Source organism: Hyperolius riggenbachi, chromosome 1 (assembly GCF_040937935.1).
Source record: "Hyperolius riggenbachi isolate aHypRig1 chromosome 1, aHypRig1.pri, whole genome shotgun sequence".
Classification (NCBI taxonomy): Eukaryota; Metazoa; Chordata; class Amphibia; order Anura; family Hyperoliidae; genus Hyperolius; species Hyperolius riggenbachi.
Window position 1 is genome coordinate 148973051 of NC_090646.1, and position 26574 is coordinate 148999624.

General features: G+C 41.8%; 1 protein-coding gene across 8 annotated transcripts in view; it reads left to right on the plus strand.

The window, feature by feature from the left end:
- Positions 1 to 26574, plus strand: part of LOC137568123 (cytochrome P450 3A29-like) — a 55202-nt gene that overhangs the window by 10621 nt on the left and 18007 nt on the right. For 4 of the 8 annotated variants that reach the window (XM_068278733.1, XM_068278734.1, XM_068278738.1 and 1 more), the window contains 5 exons: positions 13460 to 13608; positions 16895 to 16988; positions 18940 to 18992; positions 24552 to 24651; positions 26155 to 26268. In XM_068278733.1, the coding sequence (XP_068134834.1) occupies positions 13460 to 13608; positions 16895 to 16988; positions 18940 to 18992; positions 24552 to 24651; positions 26155 to 26268 (510 nt within the window). Of the gene's footprint in view, positions 1 to 13459; positions 13609 to 16894; positions 16989 to 17493; positions 17576 to 18939; positions 18993 to 22174; positions 22348 to 24551; positions 24652 to 26154; positions 26269 to 26574 lie in introns of those variants that run through there. The other 4 variants (XM_068278736.1, XM_068278737.1, XM_068278740.1 and 1 more) reach the window with 3 other exon arrangements.

Here is a 26574-nt window from a genome sequence, read left to right on the forward strand (position 1 = left end):
GGTCTCTCCTGATTTATACAGATCTCCCTGATAGTCTAGTGCTGTGTTTCTCAATATTTTAACAGCAAAACCCCCTTTATTACTGAATGCCTTTGCCAAGGAGTCCCTATTGCTGTTAACATCATCTCAAGTACCCTGTGATGCATTTATATGTGTTAGGTGTACTCAGGGCCGGATTTACCATAATGCACTGTAGGCACGTGCCTACAGGCGCCTGATGATGGAGGGGCGGCTCACTCCCTTCTCCTAGTGCCTTCCTCCTTCCCTATGCTGAGTCCCGAGCAGAATGTAAATGAGGGTTTAGTCACCTGGCTCTTGGCATTCCACTGACAAGATCTCCCTTCAGTAAGGGCACCACTAGCTACTTAATACTGAGGGTACCTCTGGCTACCTAATGCTAATGGACACCTGTAGCTACCTATGATGGGTAAGGGAGAAGTGACAGCTGGGACAGTAAGCACACTTGCGGTGCGAGTCAGTGGGGGTTATGGGTTCCTGGAGGGTGAAGTTTAGGATGCCAGGACATCTGTGCCTATTGGCTCCTGTGATGTAAATCCGGGCCTGGGTGTACTCCATTATTGTGAATACATGCTTTTTAGACATTCATGCTTTCAATTAGCTATTAATCCTTAATCAGACTTATTTATATATAATTTATCATTTTTTTTAGTCTCAAAACTTACTGTATACATACATTGACTATGACAAGCTCAAGTACCTATTAAGGCCTACTAAAGTGCTTCATGGGGTACACATACCATATGTTGAGAACCTAGGGACTAATGGTCCCCCTCCCTTACAGGAGTATTGAGACAAAAAGCCTGGGGGAAACAGAGGCCATCCATAGGTGTCAGCACTTTTAGAAAATAGTTACTGCAGTGTCGGTTTTCTACCAAGAGGGTCTGTCATCTTTTAAATTGCTCCAGTGTAGGCTGTGACTAGATGAGTCACGCATGCGCAGTAGCTCAGTCCCACCCCTCTTTCTGTACTTCCTGCATTCATTGCGATCATGAGAATGCAGGGAGAACAGATAGAGTGGTGGCACTGTGCTACTGTGCATGCACAGCTCAACTAGAGCCTGTTCAAAGGTTGCCCACTTACTCTAGTTGCGGCCCATACAGGACCAACTTAAAAAATGACACCGCGGTATTTGCTAAGGTACCAACATCTACGGATGGCCTCTGTTTCCTCCTGGTGGTCTAAAGGTCCCACCTTTCCCTCATAGACTTACCTGGTAGTCTAGTGGTCTCCCCTCCCTTATGCAGGGCTCCCTGGTAGTCTAGTGGTCCACCTTCCCCTTGAATATGATACCCCGGTAGTTGCCCCCCTTCCTTTTCTTATAGGCATCCCATTCCCTGGTAGTCTAGTGGTTCCTCCTCCTCCCTATGCAGAGATCAGCAGCAGGAAGCATGATCGGTAAGAACTCACGTCTCCCAGTTCCAGCTCCCATGCCAGCATTCCATCCAGTCTCATACTGCCCCATGCACCAGGTCCTGGCTTGATTACATCAAGCTAGGACCCAGTACTTGCGGCCTTTGAAGGCTGGATGGAGTGCTGGTCAGAGCAGAGTGGCAAACGTCATTGGAACAAGGAGAGGTGAGACCATACTTTCTGTGGCATCGATTCCGGCTGCCGTCACTGCATGGGAGAGTAGCAAAGAGGAGACTGGACCCCAGGGAGGGCTTCTTGACACAGTAGTGCACATTGTCTAATTAGCACAACCCATGTTATGTAAGTAATGCGAGCATTGCTAGGGTAATGCAGGGTAATTACCATTTTTCCCTAAAATAAGCCCTAGGTGGAATTTTGAGCATGCTCGAAATATAAGCCCTGCCCCAAAAATAAGCCCTAGTGGAGGTTAAAGAGGAGGAAGAGGTGGCCAGCAAGCAGGGACACACTGTTACAGTTCTGATCGGGTACCGGTCCTGTCATCCCAGCATACAGCAAGGTTATCATCTGTGTGTAGGGATGACAGAGCAGGTGCCTGATCAATACAGTAGCATACCTTCAGATCCAGCAGAGGCAGCACATTGGGGAAGGCAGGAGGACACAGCACAGGAACAGCACAGTTCAAAGGAACATGAAATGTTCTGCTGAGAGGCATTTCCTGATACAAATATAAGACATCCCCTGAAAAAGCCCAAGCACATTTTTTGGAGCAGAAATTAATATAAGACACTGTCTTATTTTTAGGGAAACACAGTAGGCAATGCTCGCGACTCTGTCATTGGAAGTAAGGATAAAATTGGTGGGCACAGCAATCTTACTGCTGCTTTGTGAATCAGGGCCAATGTAGCTGAGGTAGAGAGGCACCATACTAAAAAATTGTAAAATACAAATATAACTTGTATACACATACACACATTTATCCAAGAGTGAAAGCGCTGCAAACTTTTTTACTTCCTATGTAGCTGTCACTAAAGGTGCTCATTAACAGTACAGTGCAATCATTTGATCAGTTTTGCGTGATCGTAAGTAATTGGAAGGTAATTATCTATTGTTTCCATAAAAAGGTCAACGTAACAATATGTAAAATTCAACATTCTGATCGACAAAATTCTGTATTCCAATCAACCATAGAATATATGTTGATTTTCTTGTCGATTGATTGTAAAAATCTGATTGAACGATTGCATCAGTAGAAAATATTGTACTGGCCGCTTTAACAGTAGTTACTATAATCTGATGCCTCTGAAACTTTTTCTGCCAAGTTTTGGACTAGTACATTTACTCATGAAGGATTCTCAATGTTTCCTTTATTTTCAGAAGCACTCCTTCAATGCCCTGAATGGCAGTAGCACAGTCCAACAGCCAGGATAGTGGCGCATGAATAGAGAGGCAAGCTGCCATCTTTGTATAAGTCCTTGCCAGAAAGTGCTTATGAAAAATAAAGGAAACCTTGAGAAACCTTCATGACCAGTCCAATAATACCTGTTGGCAAGTGGTTCAGAGCCATCAGATTATGAAGGCTACTGTAATTGACAGCTGCCTAGGAAGTACATTTACAATGAAATTGCTCTAGAACAAATTTATGTATGTATACACTTTGCATTGTTATTTTTTATATATTTTTTGTCATATTGACCTTTTATAACACCCCTTTATTGAAGCTACAATATCTTCCAAAGGACCAAGTATTTTGTTCATTGTGTTTGCTGTACTGCATGATTTGACCACTAGTGGGCAAACAAAGTTCATTTTTTGTACATTTCCCGAATGTATCTGTCACTAACACAACTAGACTGAACGTAACTATTTGTTAGTGAGTTCTATACGTTTTATATATTTAAGTTTTATATATTATATGTTTTAATTTTGAGTTCAATAATTTTTGTATTGAGGTATTTAAGGTATCTAGTCAATTAAAGAACTGACTGTGTATTATTTAATAAATAGTGTAATAGTGTATATGTCAACAATATACACTGTAGCAAATGCAAAAAAAGAGGTCAATTGTCTACTAATGAATAATAATATTGCCAAGTTAACTTCCTCCAATAGACTTTTTCTCTCTACACCTCTCCCATCCTCCCCACTTTCTTGGTGGGACATCTTTACAGCCTGTTAAATAACGCAGAAGAAACATAAAAGTCAAAGGATATAAGGAAGTGGAAGAACTAAGATTAAAATGCTAGAATTGGTCAATAGTACACTATTAGAGCACTTATTTAGTGTAGTTGTTACTTAAAGGGATACTTAAAGAGAATCTGTATTGTTAAAATCGCACAAAAGTAAACATACCAGTGCGTTAGGGGACATCTCCTATTACCCTCTGTCACAATTTCGCCGCTCCCCGCCGCATTAAAAGTGGTTAAAAACAGTTTTAAAAAGTTTGTTTATAAACAAACAAAATGGCCACCAAAACAGGAAGTAGGTTGATGTACAGTATGTCCACACATAGAAAATGCATCCATACACAGGCAGGCTGTATACACCCTTCCTTTTGAATCTCAAGAGATCATTTGTGTGTTTCTTTCCCCCTGTTCTCATGCACTGAAGTTTCAGGCTGCTCTTTTCTTCCTGCAAACAGCTTTGCCCTTGTCTGAATTTCCTCAGTATGTGAAAGCCCAGCCAGCTCAGAGGACGAATTATCCAGCTTGTAAAAGATAAGAGAGAAGAGAGAAGCTGCTCTAATACTAAATAACACACAGGCAGTGTGCAGAGAGGGGCCTGGAAGTGGGAGTTCATAGCAGAACCACAACACTGAAGAACTTGGCAGCCTTCCAGACACAGGCTGACAAGTCTGACAAGGGAAAGATACATTGATTTATTACAGAGACTGTGATAGCAGAAAGTGCTGCAGTAAGCCAGAACACATTAGAATATCTTTTGGAACTTGTAGGATGATAAAAAACAGGATGCAATTTTCGTTACGGAGTCTCTTTAAGTCAAAAATAAAAAAAAGATTTTTACTTACCCGGGGCATCCCTCAGCCCCCTGAAGCTGTATGGTGCCCTCGTAGCCTCGCTCCGATCCTCCTGTCCCCGCCGGCAGCTACTTCCGGGTTCGGCGACAGCCGCCGACAGGCTGGGAACACCAGTGATTCTCCGCGTTCCCAGCCACTATATCATGCTGCTATAGCGTATAACATATACGCTTATGCATCGGAGCAATTTTCACCTCCTATTCATTCGCTAATAACTTTATCACTACTTATCACAATTTATTGATCTATATCTTTCTTCCGCCACTAATTAGGCTTTCTGTGGGTGGTACATTTTGCTAAGAGCCACTTTACCATAAATGCATATAAACAGGATTAATAAGAAAAAAATGGAAAAAATTCATTATTTCTCAGTTTTCGGCCATTATAGCTTTAAAATAATCCACGCTACCATAATTAAAACCTATGTATTTTATTTACCCGTTTGTCTCGATTATTATACCATTTAAATTTTGTCCCTATCACAATGTATGGCGCCAATATTTTATTTAGAAATAAAGGTGCATTGTTTCCGTTTTGCGTCCATCACTATTTACAAGCTTATAATTTAAAAAATGTTTGTAGTATACCCACTTAAAATGCATATTTAAAAAGTTCCGACTCTTAGGTAACTATTTATGTCTTTTTTTTTTTTTTTTTAGTTTTTTAGTAATTTTTTTTTTCCCAATTAAAAAATTTATTTGTGTAATATTTTGGTGTGGGACATACATTTTTTTTTAATGTTGTTATATGTGTATGTGTAAATTGTATTGTAAAAAATGTGTAGCTGTAGTTTTACTATTTGGCCACAAGATGGCCACCTTCGTTTTTGGTTACCCTCCTTGTACTTTTCGCTAAGGTGAGTGCTTCGTTTTTTCTGCGGGGGAAAGGGATCGGTGATCACTGATCCCAGGGCTACCGGGGGACACAACGGGGACGCGGGTGCGCGCCCGCAATTGCGGGGGCGCGCCAGCGATCGTGGGCGGTAGCGCGCCCAAGCGCGGGAGCGCTGCAGAGCTGACGCCCGGACGTGAGCTTCACGTCCGGGCGGCGGAAATGGTTAAAGAAAACGATATTTACCTAAGTTGTGGAAAGCCTGGATAATGGTCAAGACAGGGTCCCAGGGCCACAAATGGTCAAAAAACGTGCGTGGAAGTGTTCTGTCCTCTTTTTACTGGCCCAACATGAAAAATGACTGCTTTTGATGGTCTCTGTAAAGTCAAAGGACTCATATAACAATTTTAGCAGCTAGAGTGTAAAGAAAGTTGTTCCAACAATATACAGTATAATAGTTACACAGCCAGCAGTGCATACCTGTTTTTGAAAGAGCAAGATAAGAACAGACACTGTTACAGCAGTAGTAAGATTAACATATCAGGACTGTATTAAAACAATTTCTAATCATAATAGGCAATTGGATTTCCACCAGGTCATGTGGAACCAATAGTTGTTTTTCTGTAACTAGAGATACACCTGCAACATGCAGTATTATATACATATAATTAATCAGAATCCCCAAATTCAGCCAAGGTGCCTAATGCAATAAAGTCCAGTAAAGTTGCCATGCGCAGGGAGAAGAATGGGTCTTCCCTTCACTAGCGCAGGGGAAGAATGGGGAAGAATGGGTCTCTAACCCTTAGTGCCTGAGCCCACTAACGCAGTTGTGCCCACTTCTGTCCACTTTTCTGCATCTGTAACATTGATGTGTAACTGAAAAGCAGACACAACTGCGTTAGTGGGCTCAGGCCCTTTGTGCCACATGCGTTACCTGGTTAAAGTTAATTTACATGCTGCTATGGTACTGCATGGCATAATACGAGTTAGACCTCGTTGGGGACACAAGCACACCTGATTGCACGCCATCTGCGTTGCTGTGCGTTGTGCTGCTGATCCCATTCATTACAGTAAATGAGGTCAGCGATGCACTTTGGCAAAAAATGCGTGCAACAGTGTGATAGTGCATCCCACTGCTGTGCAGGGCGCATAGTCAGAGCGTCAGAAGTGCTCTCTATGCACTTCAGATGTTCTTGCTGATCGCATACTACTCGCGGTGCCAAAATGCGCAGGGTAGCGCGTATAGTGTGAACGAGGCCTTACTGTAGCAATGCACGCATTACTACGGTAGCTACTAGGTACCTTTACTGGACTTTACTACATCAGGTCCAAGGACTTCTAAATCTTTGAGAATTGATTGTTGTGTATGTAATAATAATAATAATAACATGTGTATAGAGCTTTTCTCCTGTTAGACTCAAAGCGCTTGAGAGCTGCAGCCACTAATTAGTGGCTCAGTAGGCCACCCTGCAGTGTAAAGGTGGCCACTAATGATACAATTTGCCTAATGATTGATTACGAACAATTCTTCTCATGAACCTAAATGATCATAAATGATCTTTTGGGACCATTAATGGACAAAAATCCCCTAACCAATCCGATCAGATTGACGGGAAAGAACCGAAACTGCACCGCCAAAAACAGGCCTTCGGGGAATACTGTATTACTATATGGTATTCCCTGCCTGGCATCTGTCCAAGCAGGAAGTGATGCGCGCTTGCGGTCACTTCCTGTTTCATGTATACGGAAGTGCGCGGAAGCGTATTGTAAAAATATACAAAAATATAAAATAATAATAATATACAATAATAAACAATATAAAATAATAATACAAATGCACCACTGCTGCCAACATTTTTAAAATCCCTGCATCGCCATATACTTACATGACTTCCGGTCCACCGCACGTCGACGCAGATACGCGCGCTAACATAGTTTTGGAAGCACGTCAGATTGAGCACTTCAGCAGGTAATATTAAAGCACCCATAGACTTTCATTGCCCTGCAGTAGCAGTGCAGTAAGTTGCCGCAATGCACCGCTCCTGTGTGAAAGGGCCCTGAAGAGCATATGGTCAATTTTTTATAGTTGAGGAGTAATTTCAGTGCGGCGCTCTACACCTGTCAGTCCACAGTGATCCCCTCACTCCTTGCAAACAATTAAAGTCCCGATTTGCACCAAAGTTCATATGTCATTATCCTAAATGGCAGAATGGCTTGAGGTTGTCGGAATCTTCTATTCGTTTTCAATATTGGCATGCAGTTAATACATGAGTAAGTATCACTCTCACCAGATGGATGGGCTGATTAATTACAGTCAGCATATACAGCGTTGTACAACAAGTATAAACCTTCGTATTCAGCCTCTTCCTCCTATTATAAGCTCAGACACAAGAAACAATACATAGCGTGATACTGTATAAGGGCTCAATGGCATACGTCCTCCACCAAAAGTGATAGCACCAATCCGTGGCAGGAAACGTGAACGACACCACCACTCTGTGTATCCACAGACAGTAAGATTCAAGGCTTACCAGATATTATGGCTGACCACAACAGTTCAGCAAACACGTTTTCCAGCAAGCTCCATATCCAAAACCAGCCAATTTCTCCCTTAACAAACTCAAATGAGAGGTATCATAGCGTAATTCCGTTTAATAAAAAGATTTAAAAGATAGTAATAAACTCACATTTAAAATCTAGAACATGCGCATGTGGTGAGAGAAGAGACGCTTATGCGGCGGTGGTGAGGACGTCCTGATGCTACTTTTATTTACATGCGCATGTTCTAGATTTTAAATGTGAGTTTATTACTATCTTTTAAATCTTTTTATTAAACGGAATTACGCTATGATACCTCTCATTTGAGTTTGTTAAGGGAGAAATTGGCTGGTTTTGGATATGGAGCTTGCTGGAAAACATGTTTGCTGAACTGTTGTGGTCAGCCATAATATCTGGTAAGCCTTGAATCTTACTGTCTGTGGATACACAGAGTGGTGGTGTCGTTCACGTTTCCTGCCACGGATTGGTGCTATCACTTTTGGTGGAGGACGTATGCCATTGAGCCCTTATACAGTATCACGCTATGTATTGTTTCTTGTGTCTGAGCTTATAATAGGAGGAAGAGGCTGAATACGAAGGTTCATACTTGTTGTACAACGCTGTATATGCTGACTGTAATTAATCAGCCCATCCATCTGGTGAGAGTGATACTTACTAATGTATTAACTGCATGCCAATATTGAAAACGAATAGAAGATTCCGACAACTTCAAGCCATTCTGCCATTTAGGATAATGACATATGAACTTTGGTGCAAATCGGGACTTTAATTGTTTACAACGAGTGAGGGGATCACTGTGGACTGACAGGTGTAGAGCGCCGCACTGAAATTACTCTTCTGTTGTTTAGGGTACATATACTCACCCATTTGGGCGGCAATCCACGTGTCAGTTCTGCCAATTAATTGTAGGCCCTGAATTGGGCCCTCATTGTATGCCCATTGTATGTCCCTAAGTCCATCGGGATAAAAAGTGTTAGGAGGAGCGCATATACCACATTGTGCAAATTTTTTATAGTTGTTTTTAATGTCCTTTAGGGTGCCCACACATAACCAATTTTGATTGGCAAATTTACCACTTCTATGGAGCATGAGAGCTTATTTTCACAATCTGATCAGACAGATTAAAACATTATAATATTTGTACATGAATGAGGACAACTTTGCATGGGTAAGATATTTGTAAGTAGAGGACTATCTGTAGTAATGTATTTATCTTGGAAAGTGTTAGTCATTATGTAATCTGATTCTTACATAGTTCACATGTTCTGGAGCTTAAACAGGTATGAGGTCTGCAAGTGTAATCTGTGCTTAGACTTGCTATCAGCTTTGCTGGTAACAGAGCTGCTGCTGCTACATTACTGAAGATCTTAAAAGAACCTGCTTGTGATTAAATATCACTACCCAGTCCCTTAGGTGGTGCATACATCATAACTTTCTAAGGGCTGGTGCACACCGAGCGGCTTTTTCAGCGTTTCTGCAGCCGCTTGCGGCTGCGGATACGCTTGCTCAATGTATCTCAATAGGGTGGGTCACACCAGAGCGGGAGGCGTTTTGCAGAAACGCATACTCCCGGGGTGAGGCATTTTTTGGATTGTGGATGCGTTTCTGCCACAATGTTAAGTATAGGAAAAACGCAAACCGCTCCGAAAAACGGCAGTTCAGAGCGGTTTTGCAGGCGTTTTTGTTACAGAAGCTGTTCAGTAACAGCTTTACTGTAACAATATCTGAAATCTACTACACCAAAAACGCTTCCCAAAACCGCAAAATGCTAGCTGAAACGCTACAGAAAAAGAAGAAAAGGTGTTTCAAAATCTGCTAGCATTTTGCAGATCTGCTAGCGGGTTTGTTAGCGCAGATTAAATAAATAAAAGGCATGCCCATACCACACCTCCAGACGCCTCTGATCAGGAAAAACAATTGTGTATATACAGATAAACTAAAAAGAAGGAGACTGTGGAGGAAAATCTGATAAGTGAGGTTTGCTATGGGTGGGGGGTCACTGCAATGCTATGCACAGGAACACACTATGGGCTTGATTCACTAATGCGTGATAAATCAAATATCACACCTTATCAAAGAAATCGGGCTTGATTCAATAAAGCGTGATAACTCAAATATCACACTTTATCAAAGAAATCGGGCTTGATTCACTAAACCGTGATAACTCAAAGATCACACCTTATTAAAGATATCACACCTTATCAAAGATATCACACCTTATCAAAGTTAACATGCCTTATCAGAGTAGCATAGCGAGCACTACTAACTTATGCCTGCTAATTGGCAATGGCACTCGTCCTGCCCTAAGCCCCTGCGGGTTTGCGCTCGCTATGCTCCTCTGATAAGGTGTGTTAACTTTGATAAGGTGTGATATCTTTGATAAGGTGTGATATCTTTTCATAAGGTGTGATATCTTTTCATAAGGTGTGATATCTTTTCATAAGGTGTGATATATTTTCATAAGGTGTGATATTTGAGTTATCACGGTTTAGTGAATCAAGCCCATCACACCTTATCAAAGATATCACACCTTATGAAAGTTAACATTCCAATACCACCTATATGCAGATGATACACAACTGTACCTCTCGGCCCCAGACCTTAACTCCCTCCTCACACGGGTTCCCGACTGCCTGTCCGCTATTTCCTCTTTCATGTCCTCTCGCTTCTTTAAACTTAATATGAATAAAACTGAACTACTAGTCTTTCCACCATCCCTGTCCACCTCTTTGCCTGATATTACAATAAATGTTAACAACACGTCTATAACATCAGTTCCCAAAGCACGGTGCTTGGGGGTAATATTTGATTCTTCTCTCTCATTTACTCCTCACATTAACTCCCTAACCAGCTCCTGCCATTTCCAACTGAAAAACATAGCACGTATCTGACTTTTTCTCTCCCATGACACAACCAAAATGTTAGTACATGCTCTTATATCTCGATTGGACTATTGCAATATATTGCTTGGTGGACTTCCAACTAACCGACTAGCACAGCTCAATTCTGTACTGAACTCTGCTGCTCGACTTATTCATCTCTCCTCTTGTTCTTCCTCTGCTGCTCCTCTCTGTCAAGCTCTTCACTGGCTACCAATTAACGGGAGGATTCAGTTCTAACTCTTAACCCTAACCTACAAAGCTCTCCACAATCTCTCTCCCCTGTACATCTCCTCAGTAGTCTCCAGATACCAACCCAACCGCAATCTCAGATCTGCACACGAGCTTCTTTTATCCTCTTCTGCAATTACCTCCTCACATTCACGTGTACAAGACTTATCACGTGCCTCATCCCTCCTCTGGAATGCCCTTCCACAACACATCCGCCTCTCTCCCACCTTTGAAATCTTTAAACGCTCCCTTAAAACCCACTTTTTCCGACAAGCATATTCTCTAGCTTAGGCCATGCACCCACTAAATAACCTAATTACGCACTGCCTGTACATATACTGTATACTTCCCCACCTCTTCTTTCCACCCCATTCCTTTAGATTGTAAGCTCCCAAGTGCAGGGCTCTCACCCTTTTGTGTCATGGAATGTTATTAATTTAATTGCTTACGCACTGTTAGACATTTATACATTTTAGTCATCATGTTAAATCAAATTGTAATCAGCAGTGCTGTATCTTGTATCAGTGTTCATATTTGATGTATATCATTGTCTATATCATTATGTATCCCTTGTTTGTTTTCTTACATTGTACAGCGCCACGGAATATGTTGGCGCTTTATACATTAATAATAATAATAATAATAATGAGAGTAGCATAGCGAGTGCTACGAACTTATGCCTGCTAATTGGCAATGGCAATTGTCCTGCCCTGATCCCCTGGGGGTTCGTAGCGCTCGCTATGCTACTCTGATAAGGCGCGTCAACTTTGATGAGGTGTGATATCTTTGATAAGGTGTGATATTTGAGTTATTACGGTTTAGTGAATCAACCCCCATGAGTGTGCACTGGGGGACCGCGGACACACTTGAGAGGTACACTGGGAGACTTAGAACAAAGGGGGTGCACTGGGTTGTTGGGGAGACTGGGAGGCTAGGGGTAAGTAGGAAATGTTTTAGAGCAAGTTTGCATCAATTTCATTGGATTTGGGAATGAATAGGATTTGCTAGTCTAGGAGGACTTCAGGAAATAAACCACTTAAAGTCCATAATAGTACAGTTCCTAAAAGATCCTCTGGGAATAAGGAAGGGCAAATGTGAAAGAAACAGAAAAAGGTGTGATGTTAAATAATGAAAGAAAGTAATGGACGGGGATTAAAGGGGCACTACGCCAAAAATTAGGGCACTGAGCTCACCCAGGTAGCATTTAGCTAATAGGAAGAGCAACACATGTTAAGCAAAGGTTTTTTTTGTGTGTTAGCTAGAAAGGTTAGTATGTATATTTAGAGATCATGTCCTTCTGTAAACAGGCATACCTAAGTGTTCTCCCCCCTCTGATCACTTGGGCTGATCAGGTAAATATTTAACCCAGAGACACCCCCACCCCCCTCCTTTCCCAATTGTCATCATTACCAAAGTTTGGGGTGAGAGGTATGGAGGGAAACAATGCACTTGGGAGTTGCTGTTGTTTAAAGGACAACTGAAGTGAGGCAGAGGATGAGCAGGATAGCCAGGTAACTGGTATTGTTTAATAGGAAGTAAATATGGCAGCCTCCAAATCCCTCTAGTTACAGTTGTCCTTTAAAGATCTGGTGTTCTACATCTTTAAGGCTGGAATTACACTTAGATGTGACGCGCTGCATCCTATTGAAATAAGCATGTTGCAATGCAACTCAACGCAACGCAGCTAAGTGTGAATCGAGCCTCATAAGGCTCAGGGTACGCCTGACCTCACATTTGGTTTTCGGCCAAGGCTGCTAGGAACGGTCACCTCAACCAAGTTCCAACCAGTTTTCATATTGAAGCCGCAAAGGTCGGAGGGACAGAAAGTAGAAACATATCTCCAGTGAAGACACAGACAGCAATAAACCCTCCAAGAGTTTCTAACTCGTTTCCACGTTTTTTAGAACTGAGATCAGAAAGGTGTTTGCGGTACATCTGAGGCCACATACTGTTTATTGATCTTTCTTACTGCAACATGCCTTTGTCCTTGGTGACTTTCAGTGTAGATATGCCTAGCTGGAGCAATCAATGCTAACGTGTTATCACCATATGTGACTCATTTATGAAACCTGAACTGTTAAGGTGATGCTTGGGATATGAAATACCAGCTACAAGATTTGATGGGAGCTAGCATCCACCAGGCCCCTATACCCTCTCTAGGCCATAGGCAGCTGCAAAGAATTGCCTTGTGGATGACCTGGCTCTGCCGTTACAATGTGTCGGTGTGAAAGTTTTTCAATAGTAAACATATATGCCCTTGCTTGTAATCTACTCATTGGTAAAACAAATGTGTTTCATATAGGTGAAGTACAAAGCATTGCAACATGGAATATACTTGTACCCTTCCCTCCCCCTCTCCCTTATCTCTCCTTGCTCTGTGTGTGTGGTAATACATAGCCATTAGCCATGTATATATGACAACTTAGCACGTACATACTGTGCCTCTGACCTCTCCCTCATGGAGCTCCTCCTAGAGGGGACGTCACTAGCTTATAGCAAAACACTATAAGTGCAGTTTCTTCTGTGCTGATAGGTAAAAGGACATAGAAAAGAAGAAGGGAAAGACCTGGTATACAGAGGAGAAATTTCAACAATTTGGCAAGATACAAGCATGTATTTCATCCCAGAGTTTTCCAAGGAAACATGGTTTTTGCTCATCCTTTTTGAGGCAATTTTCATAATGTAAGTAGGACCCAATTAACTGTTTACATCTGTAAACTCTGTGTTTTCTCATTTTTTTTTATTGTTTTCATTCTTTTCTTCTATCAAAACATGCCACTGTGACAGGTGGAATACGACTAAAGTTGTAAAAGGCACCCCCCTCAGTTTGTGCCTCACTGTACAGACAGTGCCATACTTAGAAGGGAACCGAGTTATGTTTCATACATACGAAGTTGTCTCCATGTACAAAATTAACTGCACTGTTTTGGTTATTACATATTTGTGTTGTTACATGTTGTATTACCTGTTGTGAGTTGTTTAAAACAAATTAAAACACTTTGAAAACAACCAAAAACATTGTTTATATACAATATCTACAAAACTAGTGTCCAAAAGTTAGGCTAAGTTCACAAAGGGGATTCCTTGTTCCCTGCTGTGCTGCTAAGATTAACTTCACCATTTCTGGGCTAAGTATCTCCTATTTTTTGCACTACTCCACTTTATGCTCTTTTTCCTATGGGCTGCTCCTTTGCCTCAAGTTTCTGCTAGGCATCTTATCACTATTAGAATTGTATATCTGGATAGCAATTGTGCACTTCATCTTATACATTTATATATGTGATATTTATTCATGTGTTTATTTTTTAGGTTTCATTGCACAGGTGTTGTTTATTGGTCTTGCATCACACTAGGTTGTATACTGAACCCGGGTTCTCCCCCTGTTGGGCTCAATATTGAGCCTACTGTGGGGTTTTATATCTGACAGCAGCATTGTGTCATTATACAATATACTGTATTGCATTTAGAGTGATTGTTTCATATGCAGCAGGGATCATGTTGGAATATTTGCTTGTTTTTTAAATGGTTTTATTATTTTTTTTTTGAATCATCGGTATTATGATTATTATAATACCTAATGTTGAATAAAGATTTTTGTTATACTTTTTCAAATTGTGCTGTGGGAGGTGTTATTTTTTGAGGGCTTTCTTCCTCTACCATATTATCACTTTGTCCTTGACGTAGTTCTACATGAAGGAGGACATGTGCGCTCCCACGCGCTCCCGCGGCCGATCGCGCTTGTGCAAGCGCGCTCCCGGCCACGGATCGGTAGCCCAGGAAATCAATGAATCGGGCCATGGTGCCCGATCACTGATTCCTCTCCCCCGCAGAAAAAGCGACAGCTTCTCTCGGAAGCTTCGCTTTTTCTGACTTCTATGTCCCTCTAAGCGTACATTGTACGCTTAGAGTGACGTCATGTAAACAAACTCACGGTTGCCATCTTGTGGCCAAAAAGTAAAACTACATCTAAATGTAAAAAAAATTAAAAATGCACATATATTTACCCCAAACAAATACTATTTACATCCCACCCTCCCAAAAATACCCACATAAAATGTTTAATAATAAAAAAAAAACAAGCATTACAATTAAAAAACAAACAAACACATAAATATTTACCTAACTTTTTAAATATCTATGTAAAGATGAAATATTTCTTTTTTTTATTTTTTTTTTATTATAAGCTTGTAAATAGTGATGGATGCAAAACAGAAAAAATGCTCTCTTATTTCCAAATAAAATATTGACGCCATACATTGTGATAGGGACATAATTTAAATGGTGAAATAACCGGGACAAATGGGCAAATACAATACGTGGGTTTTAATTATGGAGGCATGTATTATTTTAAAACTATAATGGCCGAAAACTGAGAAATAATGCATTTTTTCAGTTTTTTTCTTATTCTTACTGTTAAGATTCATTTACAGTAAGGTAGCTCTTAGCAAAATGTACCACCCAAAGAAAGCCTAATTGGTGGCGTAAAAAACAAGATATAGATCAGTTAATTGTGATAAGTAGTGATAAAGTTATAGGCTAATGAATGGGAGGTGAACATTGCTCGGATGCATAAAGTGAAAACGACCGAGGGCTTAAGTGGTTAAACTAAACACTAGGGTCCCACATGGCTTGAATGTGAGATGGGATCTGGCCACCATTACTTACTGACTTTCGCTTCCCCCTGGATGTTTGCTTAATAGACTATCAGCCCTGGTTTTTAGTTTGTATATATATAATTTTCTACATATTCAATTTTAATGTTGAATGTTGTATTGATGCACTGGTCTGCATGTGTGTGTGGGAGGCCGTGTTTTTGTGCACCTCCTTGGAATGTGACCACTCCCAAATTGGGATGGTTTTGGGGCGGGTACTTTGTACTGACATCCCTATTTATATGTCCAAGCTGCCATTTTTTGTGTTAGCTATGATTAAGGACGGTTAGTCCGAAACATGTCAGCTACTTGATGCCTGCGAACTTGTATTTTGGATATGTCCATAATAAAGGTAATTTCAAACTGACAATATAACTGAATTGCATTAGCCAAGGGTGTAACAATAACCCCTGTGACCCTGGGGGGGGGGGGGGGGATGGGGACTGGAAGCGAGAGCTGGTGGAGGGATCCTGTACCAGGTTAATGCAGAGCGCAGCGGAGCAGAGCGTTATACATTACCTGCTCCTGGCGGCAATACAGGTCCTCTTCACTTCCAGTTTGTATTCAATCCATTACTGCAGCTTGAAAACGATCAATCGCAGGATTGTATTGTTAATGGCCATCTTTAGTCATGGGTCAGTAGATCACTTGTGAAATAAACCTAATGCTGTTTTGTTTAACTTGGTATGCATTAAAGGGGAACTGAAGTAAGAGTTATACGGAGGCTGACATATTTATTTCCTTTTAATCAATACCAGTTGCCTGGCAGCCCTGCTGGTCTATTTCTCTGCAGTAGTATCTGAATAACACCAGAAACAAGCATGCAGCTAGTCTTGTCAGATCTGACTTTAAAGTCTGAAACGCCTGATCTGCTGCATGCTTGTTCAGGGGCTATGGCTAATAGTATTAGAGGCAGAGGATCAGCAGGGCTGCCAGGCAACTGGTATTGATTAAAAGTAAATAAATATGGCAGCCTCCGTATACCTCTTACTTCAGTTCCCCTTTAAGCTGCTGTATTATCCTCAAGCAATATGTGCAGATTGTACCACAGCTTACTGCAATGTTTTTGCTTTGATCCCCTTGCTGTATGTGCCCAATGATGCCTGGTAAATAAAGCACCTCTGCCAACCCAGCTCTTCCACAGGAAACAAGAGTAAAAACTTGAGGGCAATATTTTTATTTGTAAAAAGTGGTACATTTTAACTCAAAGAATTATGTCATTAACATGCTCTTTTCTAGTTCATATGAAATGCATGTTTTATGATTTGCCTGCTGGGAGGTGAATATGCATCCTAATCTTTCTGTTATTTTTCCAGCTATGCGATTTGGCCCTACAGAGTTTTCAGAAAGTATGGAATACCTGGCCCTAGGCCCCTCCCATTTATTGGGACTTTTCTTAGCAACAGAAATGTGAGTATAGAACTGTCACCTTATTAAATAGGTTTATATGTATAAACCAGTTAACAATTTCATCTGTTTAAAAAAAAAAAAACAAAAAAAAAACAACTTCTCCATCTGGTCCCCATGTACATTAAAAAAACGCGTGTGGAAATTTAGGTGCCGGGTGAAGACGCAAGTATAGTACTGGCAATACCCATATTCTATTATTACCCGCTGCATAATGCCAATAGTAGAATATCAGTAATTCAGCTAAGTCAAGCGGCAGTAAAGAGACCAATTAACGCTGCAAGCTAGCCTGCATCTGAAAGTCAAGGACTGGGGGCGCTCGGAGGACAACAGATAACACACAGAGATATGTACCTGCAATCCTAACATACCTCTGTGCCTAGCTATCCTGTTTTTCAGTCAGGTATCCTTTAGGGTCCTTTAAAACTGGGACATTTCCTTTGTGTTATGTTACCCTTTCTTACCGCAGGGTAACGCTAAAGCAATAAAAGTCTATGGGGTATTTCAGGTCGGGTGCGACGTGCTGGACCAGAAGCATCCAATCTGACGCAACGGCAACAACACATTATCAGCGAACACCTGCAGCGACCGTAAGTCATATAAGTTAATGGTGCTGCAGATATTTTAAACTGTTTTGCGTTCGTGTTGCTCATGTATGGAAGCAAATTTTGCCAATACACGTCTGTGTTAAGCTGGCCACTAACAGTCCAATTTCTAGCGAAAAATCGTTCGAGCGATCAGAAATTCTGATCGGATTGGTTGTAAATAATCTCCACTGGTGGACACAATCGATTATGAACGAGTGACAAAAATGTCGCCCGAATGAACTTTCGTCGAACGAAAATTTGGATTTTCTTGGTGGTCGTGATAGATAGGAAGCAATGATTGGTTAGTTGATGGTGTAGTGAATGATTTTTCGTCCGATCAGAATTTCTGATCGCTCAAACGATTTTTCGCTAGAAATTAGACCATTAGTGGCCACCTTTATTCTGATTTCGGCCACAGGAAGTGATCGCTAGAAAGCCTTACTTATGATTTGGATTGCAGCCAGAAGTAAGATTCTATGGGGCTCTACGGGGTAGGACTTGACATACCCAGAGTTACAGATTACCCAGGAAGCTCATGGTGAACCAGAACTCCTAGGAGTGTGTAAGGGGCTGCTAAGGACCAAAAAGCCCTCTTACTAAAATGTTACACAAAACAAACGTTTGCCTTCTTGATTCCATATAGAAGCACTCAGTATTGCACACCTACCACACCTACAGCTGTTTTTTGTGTTTGCTGCTGTTTTGAACCTTGACCTGTATACTACAGTAAAATAGTTTGTATGGAATTAATTAGCTGTTCCTTTAAAGGACACCTGACGTGAGAGGGATATGGAGGTTGTCATATTTATTTCCTTTCAAGCAATACCAGTTGCCTGGCTATCCTTCTGATCCTTGGTCTGTAATACCTTTAGCTATAAACCCTGAACAAGCATGCAGCAGATCAGATGTCTTTGTCATTTTTGGCAAATCTGACAAGATTATCTGCATGCTTGTATCTGGTGTGATCCAGGCAGACACTACTGCACCCAAATGTGGGGCTGCCAGACATCTGGTATTGTTTGAAAGGAAATGAATATGGCAGCCTCCATATACTACTCACGTCAGGTTCTCATTAAGGACGCTACGCTGGTCCATAGTAACTATTGTGAGTGGTGACCTCTTTATTTCTTTTTCCTATACTACCCACTGGGTGGTCAATGAGATGCAAATAATTGACAGGATTTGATTGGTCCATTTAGAAGCTGCTGCATAAATTTGCACTCAATATTTGCATATGAGTTTTTTTTTAGATTTAGCTGCTGTTATATCTCCACTTTGAAAGCATTGCCTTTTTTCTTGTTTCTATTTGCATTATTATAACCATGTATATTTTGCTGAGTTATATTTCCAAATATTCTTCTTTTCAGGGTCTTGCTGATTTTGACATAGAATGTTTCCAAAAATATGGAAAAATATGGGGGTAAGTTCTTTACATGTTTTGTAAGACACTTTTAGGCCTCCATCACATGGTACACTGAATTGTGCGCTTGTTGGGCAGTTGAGCCACCTAGCTGACGGCCACAAATGCCATTTAAGTGAAATTAAAATGCAGCCGAATGACAGCGTTTGTATCACCACTCGTGTCAGCCTTTGACACGTGGTGATGTTACTCAATGGCTAAGAAAGCAGCATGTCCCGCCTGAGCAGCTCTGTGCTCATATGTGACTTCATAGGGGGCTGCCTCTGCACTGTCCTTGCGGAGTGCTAGAAAGTGCCTGTCTGGTGCATGGGACCGGTTCTAGCTACTGTTGGGTTCTAAGGTAAAAGTAACCTAGGAGCCCTCTGACACCTCCCACCTCCCCCCCAAGCCCCTCCCAGGGGTAAAGGGCCCCCGGATTTGCTTCCGCCCTCCCCAGATCACCCCCACCTTTATTGCTCTCCCCGGGGCCCCTGCAAAGTTTTTGGCAGCATAGAAACCCACCTGTCCCGGTCGGCGCGCTGCTCCATTACTCCGTTTGCTCTCATCTTCATCCTCACAGGCACGCCTCTTCTCAGTAACCCCCATGTTATTAAGTAATGACATGCACCAACCCCCCACCCCGCCTCACTCTGTAGTACAGTATTCATGGTTGTCATCCTGTATACCAAACTTGTATAGATACTATCACAATTATTTATAGATATAACAAGTTGTCTGGTTGTATTAACTCAACATCAGTAGCTTTCTTTGAATAAATATCATTATTGTGCTTATAAAAACGTCACTCAGTGAAAATGAATGCTCAAAGTGAGATTTTACCCACATGATAGTGAATCAAGGCATAGCAAAGCATGCAGAACAACATTGTGTCATTTTCTGTAAGTGTAAAGCAGTTGTTCTCAAACTTTTTCGTGTGAGGGCACCCTTGGCAATTAAGATGTTTTTCGAGGCACCCCTATGCGTCATCGATCATCCTCCTCTCCCCCGCTGTGTCCGGTCGACCAAAATTTACCACTCAATCATTATTTAGTTGTTTTTGCCACAAATCAATCTAAATACTAATCGATGTGGCTTGTTATATCACAGATAACTGGCAGATTCCAGAAAAAAATGGATGTGGGTTTAGCCTGAGTGCCATTGTGTTGGGCCTGAGAGCAAACCCCCTGCCCTCAGGTAACTTCATGAGTGGGGTGCAACCCCCCCAGGAAACATCACGTGTGGGCCTGAGAGAAAACCATCCCCCCTGGAAACAAGTATCTGCCTTAGAGTGAGCGCCCCCCTCACCAAGAAAATGTGGCCCTGAGATCCTTCACACCAGGAAACGGCATGTGAGGGCCTGAGGTCTCCCCACCATGAAACGTGTGGGCCTAAGAGAGCACCCCACCTCCAGGAAACACCATGAGCAGGCCTGAAAGCGAGCCCCCTTCTAGGTAAAACGTGGGGTCTGAAGCAAGACAACCTCACCAAGAAACCATGTGGGCCTGAGAGAAACCCCCCTTCCCGACAGAAACGTGTCCTGCACCTGGGATCGCCACCAACCCCCTGCCAGCCACGTAACGCCACATGGGGATTTTGTAAATCTTGCTTATCTGCTGAGATTGTCCCAGCTAGGAGTTAGCGGCATATCTCTAAGTCCGACAGTGGGGTGGCTCTGATTCTTCTGTTCCATCCGCCCACCAGTGAGCAGCAGACCAATCAGAGCTGTCCATTCATGTGAGAGGGGTGGTGCTGCTCTGACGTCTCTGCTGTGCAATTCTTGAGCAGAGCAACGTGACGTGTCAGCGTGTGCTGACAAAAAAATATGCAGTGTCAAAAAAAGCTTCTCAGGCAGGGACTGAGCTGCTGCAACCCTGGAAAGACACCCACTTTGAGAACCGCTGGTGTAAAGTGATTAAAATATAACAATTTATTGCTGCGCCACCACTCTTATACTGTATATACTTGCACAAAATTGTCCCAAAAAAGAGATCATATAAAAAGTCCTTATAGTGCGCTGTGTACCATCCACATATGACCACAGTTTAAAACGAACTCCACTGCGTGCTTCCAGGATCACCCTGTAAAAACAGCTCAAGATAGTGTAATACTGTTTCGATTTATGCTTTACTCATGCTTCACCCAAACTGTGCAGGTGCTCAAATGGTGCTGTGCTGTGTTCCCACCACCCCGCAAACAGAGGGGCTCACCAGATTCAAACCACCTCTCATTCAGGTGGGGGTCTCGCATAAGTTGTATGTCTCACTCGGACATCAGTGATTCATACCCGGACATCAATCTTAGAACTGGCCTTTAATTTCCTCAATAAAACATATAAAAAACTCATTGCGCAGTATCTAAAAACAAGAAAAATCACAACTGCGCTTCTCGTGCACTCCAGCAACTTACGAGATCCAAGAAGCAATTTGGCATATCACAGTGGTGTGTCTCACAGGCCCGGTACCGGTACTGATGCAAGGTCACGTGAGCAGTGAGCAGTGGAACGCGGAAGTTCCTGGGGAGCATGTGAAGCCGGCAAATGCGGGACGCCGCGAACGGCAGTTGGAGCATGAGTACCGGACCTTTGAGACACACCACTGTGATATGCCAAATTGCTTCTTGGATCTCGTAAGTTGCTGGAGTGCGCGAGAAGCGCAGTTGTGATTTTACATTGTTTTTAGATACTGCACAATTAGTTTTTTATGTTTTATTGAGGAAATTAAAGGCCAATTTTAAGATTGAAGTCCGGGTATAATTCACTCATGTCCGAGTGAGACATAAAATTTACGCTAGACCCTCACCTGAATGAGAGGTGGTTTGAATATGGTTTGAATATGGTGAGCCCCTCTGTTAGCGGGGTGGTGGGAACACAGCACAGCACCATTTGAGCACCTGCACAGTTTGGGTGAAGCATGAGTAAAGCATAAATCGAAACAGTATTACACTATTTTGAGCTGTTTTTACAGGGTGATTCTGGAAGCGCGCAGTGGAGTTCTACGGTGTAAAGTGATTGCAGTGCTCTTTTGTATACATATTCCATTTTGCTACAGCAGCAAATTAGTTACCTTGTGCTTCTGGCAAAATTCCTTTGCTTCTTCAGTATGGCCTTGACTGCATTTCCAGCTTCCTATGGGTAATAAATATGCACACCTTGCTTATAGAATAATAAAGGCTACATAATCACTGTGTATTTTTGTTTTTCACAGTTACTGAGGTTGTGAGCCCTCCACAGATACCACAGACTGAGTGCGTTGGGCCGGTTGTCCGGTGATCCATGCAGCGTCTCAGTTGTCTGCCCCAGAGGCTGAGTGCGCTGGTCCCATTCTCGGAGGTCCATGTTGTGTCTCAGCTGCTATCTGGGCTTTGGCCTGATTGTGTGGTACTGTTGTTAATTAATTTTTTGCCCATCTGTACTGTATTTCTTTACAAGTGTTACATTTCAGAGAACTATTTACATGCCCTGTTTGGGGACAGTTTTTTCCCCCTTTTTTAATGTGTATTTATTAGAATATTAATCTAAAGAAATTATTTAACAATTTATTCATTTCAGAAAATCGTCCCAAAAAACTATAGTTTGCAAACTGGAAAGGGAAATTGTATCGACTTCTAGATCCTATTTAAGCTGGCCACTAACGGTCCAATTTGTAGCGAAAAATCGTTCGAGCGATCAGAAATTCTGATCGGAAATGAAATATTGTAATACATCGTTCACTACACCATCAACAAACCAATCTTTGCTATCTATCTATCACAACCAACAAGAAAATCCAAATTTTGGTTCGACGAAAATTCATTCGACGACATTTTTTTCACTCGTTCATAATCGATTGAGTCAACCAATGGAGATTATTTACAACCAATCCGATCAGAATTTCTGATCGCTCGAACGATTTTTTGCTAGAAATTGGTCCGTTAGTGGCCAGCTTTAGTCTGAAACATTCCCCTTGTAGGTAGAGTTCACACTTGTCAAAGGTGCATGGGTAATACTAATCACGTAAGAATTTAAATCAAGTGTACCCGAGGCAATATAACGAACAAAAGTAGATACATACGAAGAGGCTTCCTACGTCCTCCTGGTCCTAGCGTTGCCTTTACGTGGACCCCCGGAACATATCCAATAAGAACTTTTCTGATATGTTACATAGCTGTACTAGCGCAGCCATACTGTGCCTGCAATAGTATGCAAACTTCAAAAGGGTCGGTGGAGCTGGAGGAGGACATTGGAAGCCTCTGGAGGATCCAGAGGTTTCCCTCTTCGTAGGTAAGTGCCTGTTTTTTATGTAGTAAACCGCCTTGGGTTCTCTGGCAATGGCCTTGTTCACATCTAATGCATTTTTTTCATAAGCAGGAAAAAATGTACACCTTGCTGTATGACTTTACATATTTTGCATTTTTCATTATAAATCATTTAGCCACTGTGGCAAAACACTCACGTAGTAAATGCACATAGTGTCTGAAAATTAACGTGCACAGACAAATGTGGCCATTAATGATACAATTTGCTGAATGTTTACAAATGATTATTCGTATGAACGATTGTTAATGATCGTTTGGCACCACTAATGGGCAGATATCTCCTAACCAGTCTAATCAGTGTGACGGGATTGGATTAGTTAGGTCCCAAACGTTCATTTCTGATTGTTCATATAAATAATCGTTAGTAAACGATTGGAAAATGTTATTGTTAGCGGCCACCTTAAGTCCAGTGGGCATGTATAGGGGAACCCAATCCTGGCTAATTCATAGCCTATCTGCCTTCAGCACAGAGGCATAGCTTCAAAAGGACTGGGGTAGAACAAGGGGTGGAAATGTGTTGCTGCAATAGATATTAAACTTTTCTATTGTTTATAAACATGTTTATGCATAATTAATTTAAAATAATGTTCTATTAAATGGATATAAAACTGGCATAGACTGAAAAAGGGCATTGCAGCAATTTGGGCTGTGGGTAAATCCCCTAGTTAAATTACTAATACTCTACTATTGGGCAGTGGCTAATACAGATAGTAGAATATTGGTAAAATTACCGATATTCCACTGTCACTTTTTCAAACCCTCTTCTCTTACTAACCCCCCTCTATCTAACCCTTAAAACTAACCTACCACCACCTCAAATCTGCGCCTCAATCTCCAACCTTCCGTCATTATTAGTCGTCAGAAAATATTGCTGACTGAGCCAAACTGTAGTCTGGTGCCTAAATTATACACTGTGAGCCACCAATGTATAATTTTACAAGTCAGCCTCCAGTGCCCAAATTACTTGCTTTGGAACTGTGCCTAATCTTGGAATTTAAATGTGTTTCTTGTTATACAAGAGCTGCAGAATCTGCCATTCTGTAGCCTGAATCAAAGAGCTGCATGTCTCAGTAATACCAGCAATTACAAGCTATATCACCTTCCTGCCCTCATCTCACATCCTCACTATCAGCTCAGGGTATTGTATATATGTTCCCTGCCCTGCTGTATACACATGGCTCATAGTTTCTACTGTGTCTGAATTTCATATATCACTGCAATGCCTAGGACATCACCTCAGAGGTCATCTTGTTACAATTCTGTAAAATATTGTCATTTTTTCTACAGGTTTTATGATGGTAGACAACCCGTTCTTGCCGTAATGGATCCAGTAATCATAAAATCCATTCTTGTTAAGGATTGTTACACTATATTTACCAACAGAAGGGTATGTGGCAACGTGTCAGTAGTTGTGTGTAATTATCAGTGCATTATTAAAGTAAGTGTACATGCAAAAAAAAAAAAGATCCACTTACCTGGGGCTTCCTCCAGCCCGTGGCAGCCGTCCTGTGCCCTCGTCGCAGCTCCGGAGACTTCCGGTCTTCTCCGATGCAGAACCCGACCTCGCCAGGTCGGGTTCCGGGTCAGCGTCTTCTGCGCTTCACTTTGCGGGTCATGTGGTCCGGCCGAAGTCATCAGGACGGTACTGCGCAGGTGCAGTAGTTCTGCGCCTGCGCAGTACCGTCCTGATGACGTCGGCCGGACCTTGGATGTTTCCTTTAAGGCCTTTTCCCCCTTCCCCACTATTTTCCCTGATGTGGTTGCAATCCCATTCATTTATAATGAATGGAATCGCGTTGCGAAAAAATGCATGCAACCATGCGTTGTAATTCCACACTGAATTATGATGCATGGATGGAAACGTCAGACAATGCAGTCTATGCACCTGATGTCCTTGTGGATTGCATACACTGTGCGTTGCTGAAAATGACATCAGCAATGTACAGATGGGGACTAGGCCTCTATATCTCTCTTGAATGAAGGAGGGGGGGGTTCTTCTTTCTTTGTCCTCTAAGGGCTCAGCCACACTATAAGCGCTTTTCTGAGCACTTGTGATTGATTAGCGATTTCTGAGCACTTTTTAAAGATCGCTCCCATTCACTTTCATTAAAATCGTAGTGAATTGCAGCGATTTTTACCGTGATTTTAATGAAAGTGAATGGGAGCGATTTTTTAAAAGTGCTCAGAAAGCGCTAATCAATCACAAAGTGCTCAGAAAAGCACTTATAATGTGGCTGAGCCCTTAATGGGCTTGATTCGCTAAGACACATAGCATGCCTTATCAAAGTTAACATGCCTTATCAGCGTTAACACGCCTTATCGTAGTGGCATAGTGAGAGCTACAAACTTATGCCTGCTAATTGGCAATAACAAGAGCTCCACTCGTCCTGCCCTGAGCCCATGCGGCTCCAATCACTTTAAAGGACATTATCCCCGCACTTTGATTGTCACTTGACAGGAACTTGATAGGCAGCCTATTGGGTATTGGGCCAATCAATGTACAGGTATAATGTCCTTTAAAGTGATTGGACCCGCAGGGGCTCAGGGCAGGACAAGTGAAACTCTCGTCATTGGCAATTAGCAGGCATAAGTTCATAGCGCTCGCTATGCTACTCTGATAAGGCATATTAACTCTGAAATGGTGTGTTAACTCTGATAAGGCATGTTAACTATGATAAGGCATGCTATTTGTCTTGGTGAATCAAGCCCAACGTGTGTTACTGAAGATTTTTTATTTGAACATACTATAGTAATTTAGGAAGTGGAAAGGAAGAAAACCAGTGGGGTGTTTTGACTTGTAGTATCTTTATTTTTCATTGTGCCGTACATTTTCTGTAAAGTTTGGTTCTTTATTAACTTGACTTTGACCTAAATATTCTGTCTGTTTTAGAATTTTGGTTTGAATGGACCTCTGAGGTCTTCCATATCCAGTGCAGTAGATGATCAGTGGAAGCGAATCCGTAGTGTGCTGTCGCCAACATTCACCAGTGGGAAACTGAAACAGGTGAGCTATAACTATGTAATAAACATGTAAACTAGAACTCTACAACTTACATTGAATAAGTTACTTAAAGAGGAACTGCAGTGAAAATAATGTAATGAAAAAAGTACTTAATTTTTACAATAATGATTTATAAATTATTTAGTCAGTGATTGCCCATTGTAAAATCTTTCCTCTCCCTGATTTACATTCTGACATTTATCACATGGCAACATCTTTAGTGCTGGCAAGTGATGTCTGTGGAAGGAGATGCTGCTTTTTTGGCAGTTGGAAACAGCTGTTATTTCCCACAATGCAACAAGACTCCCA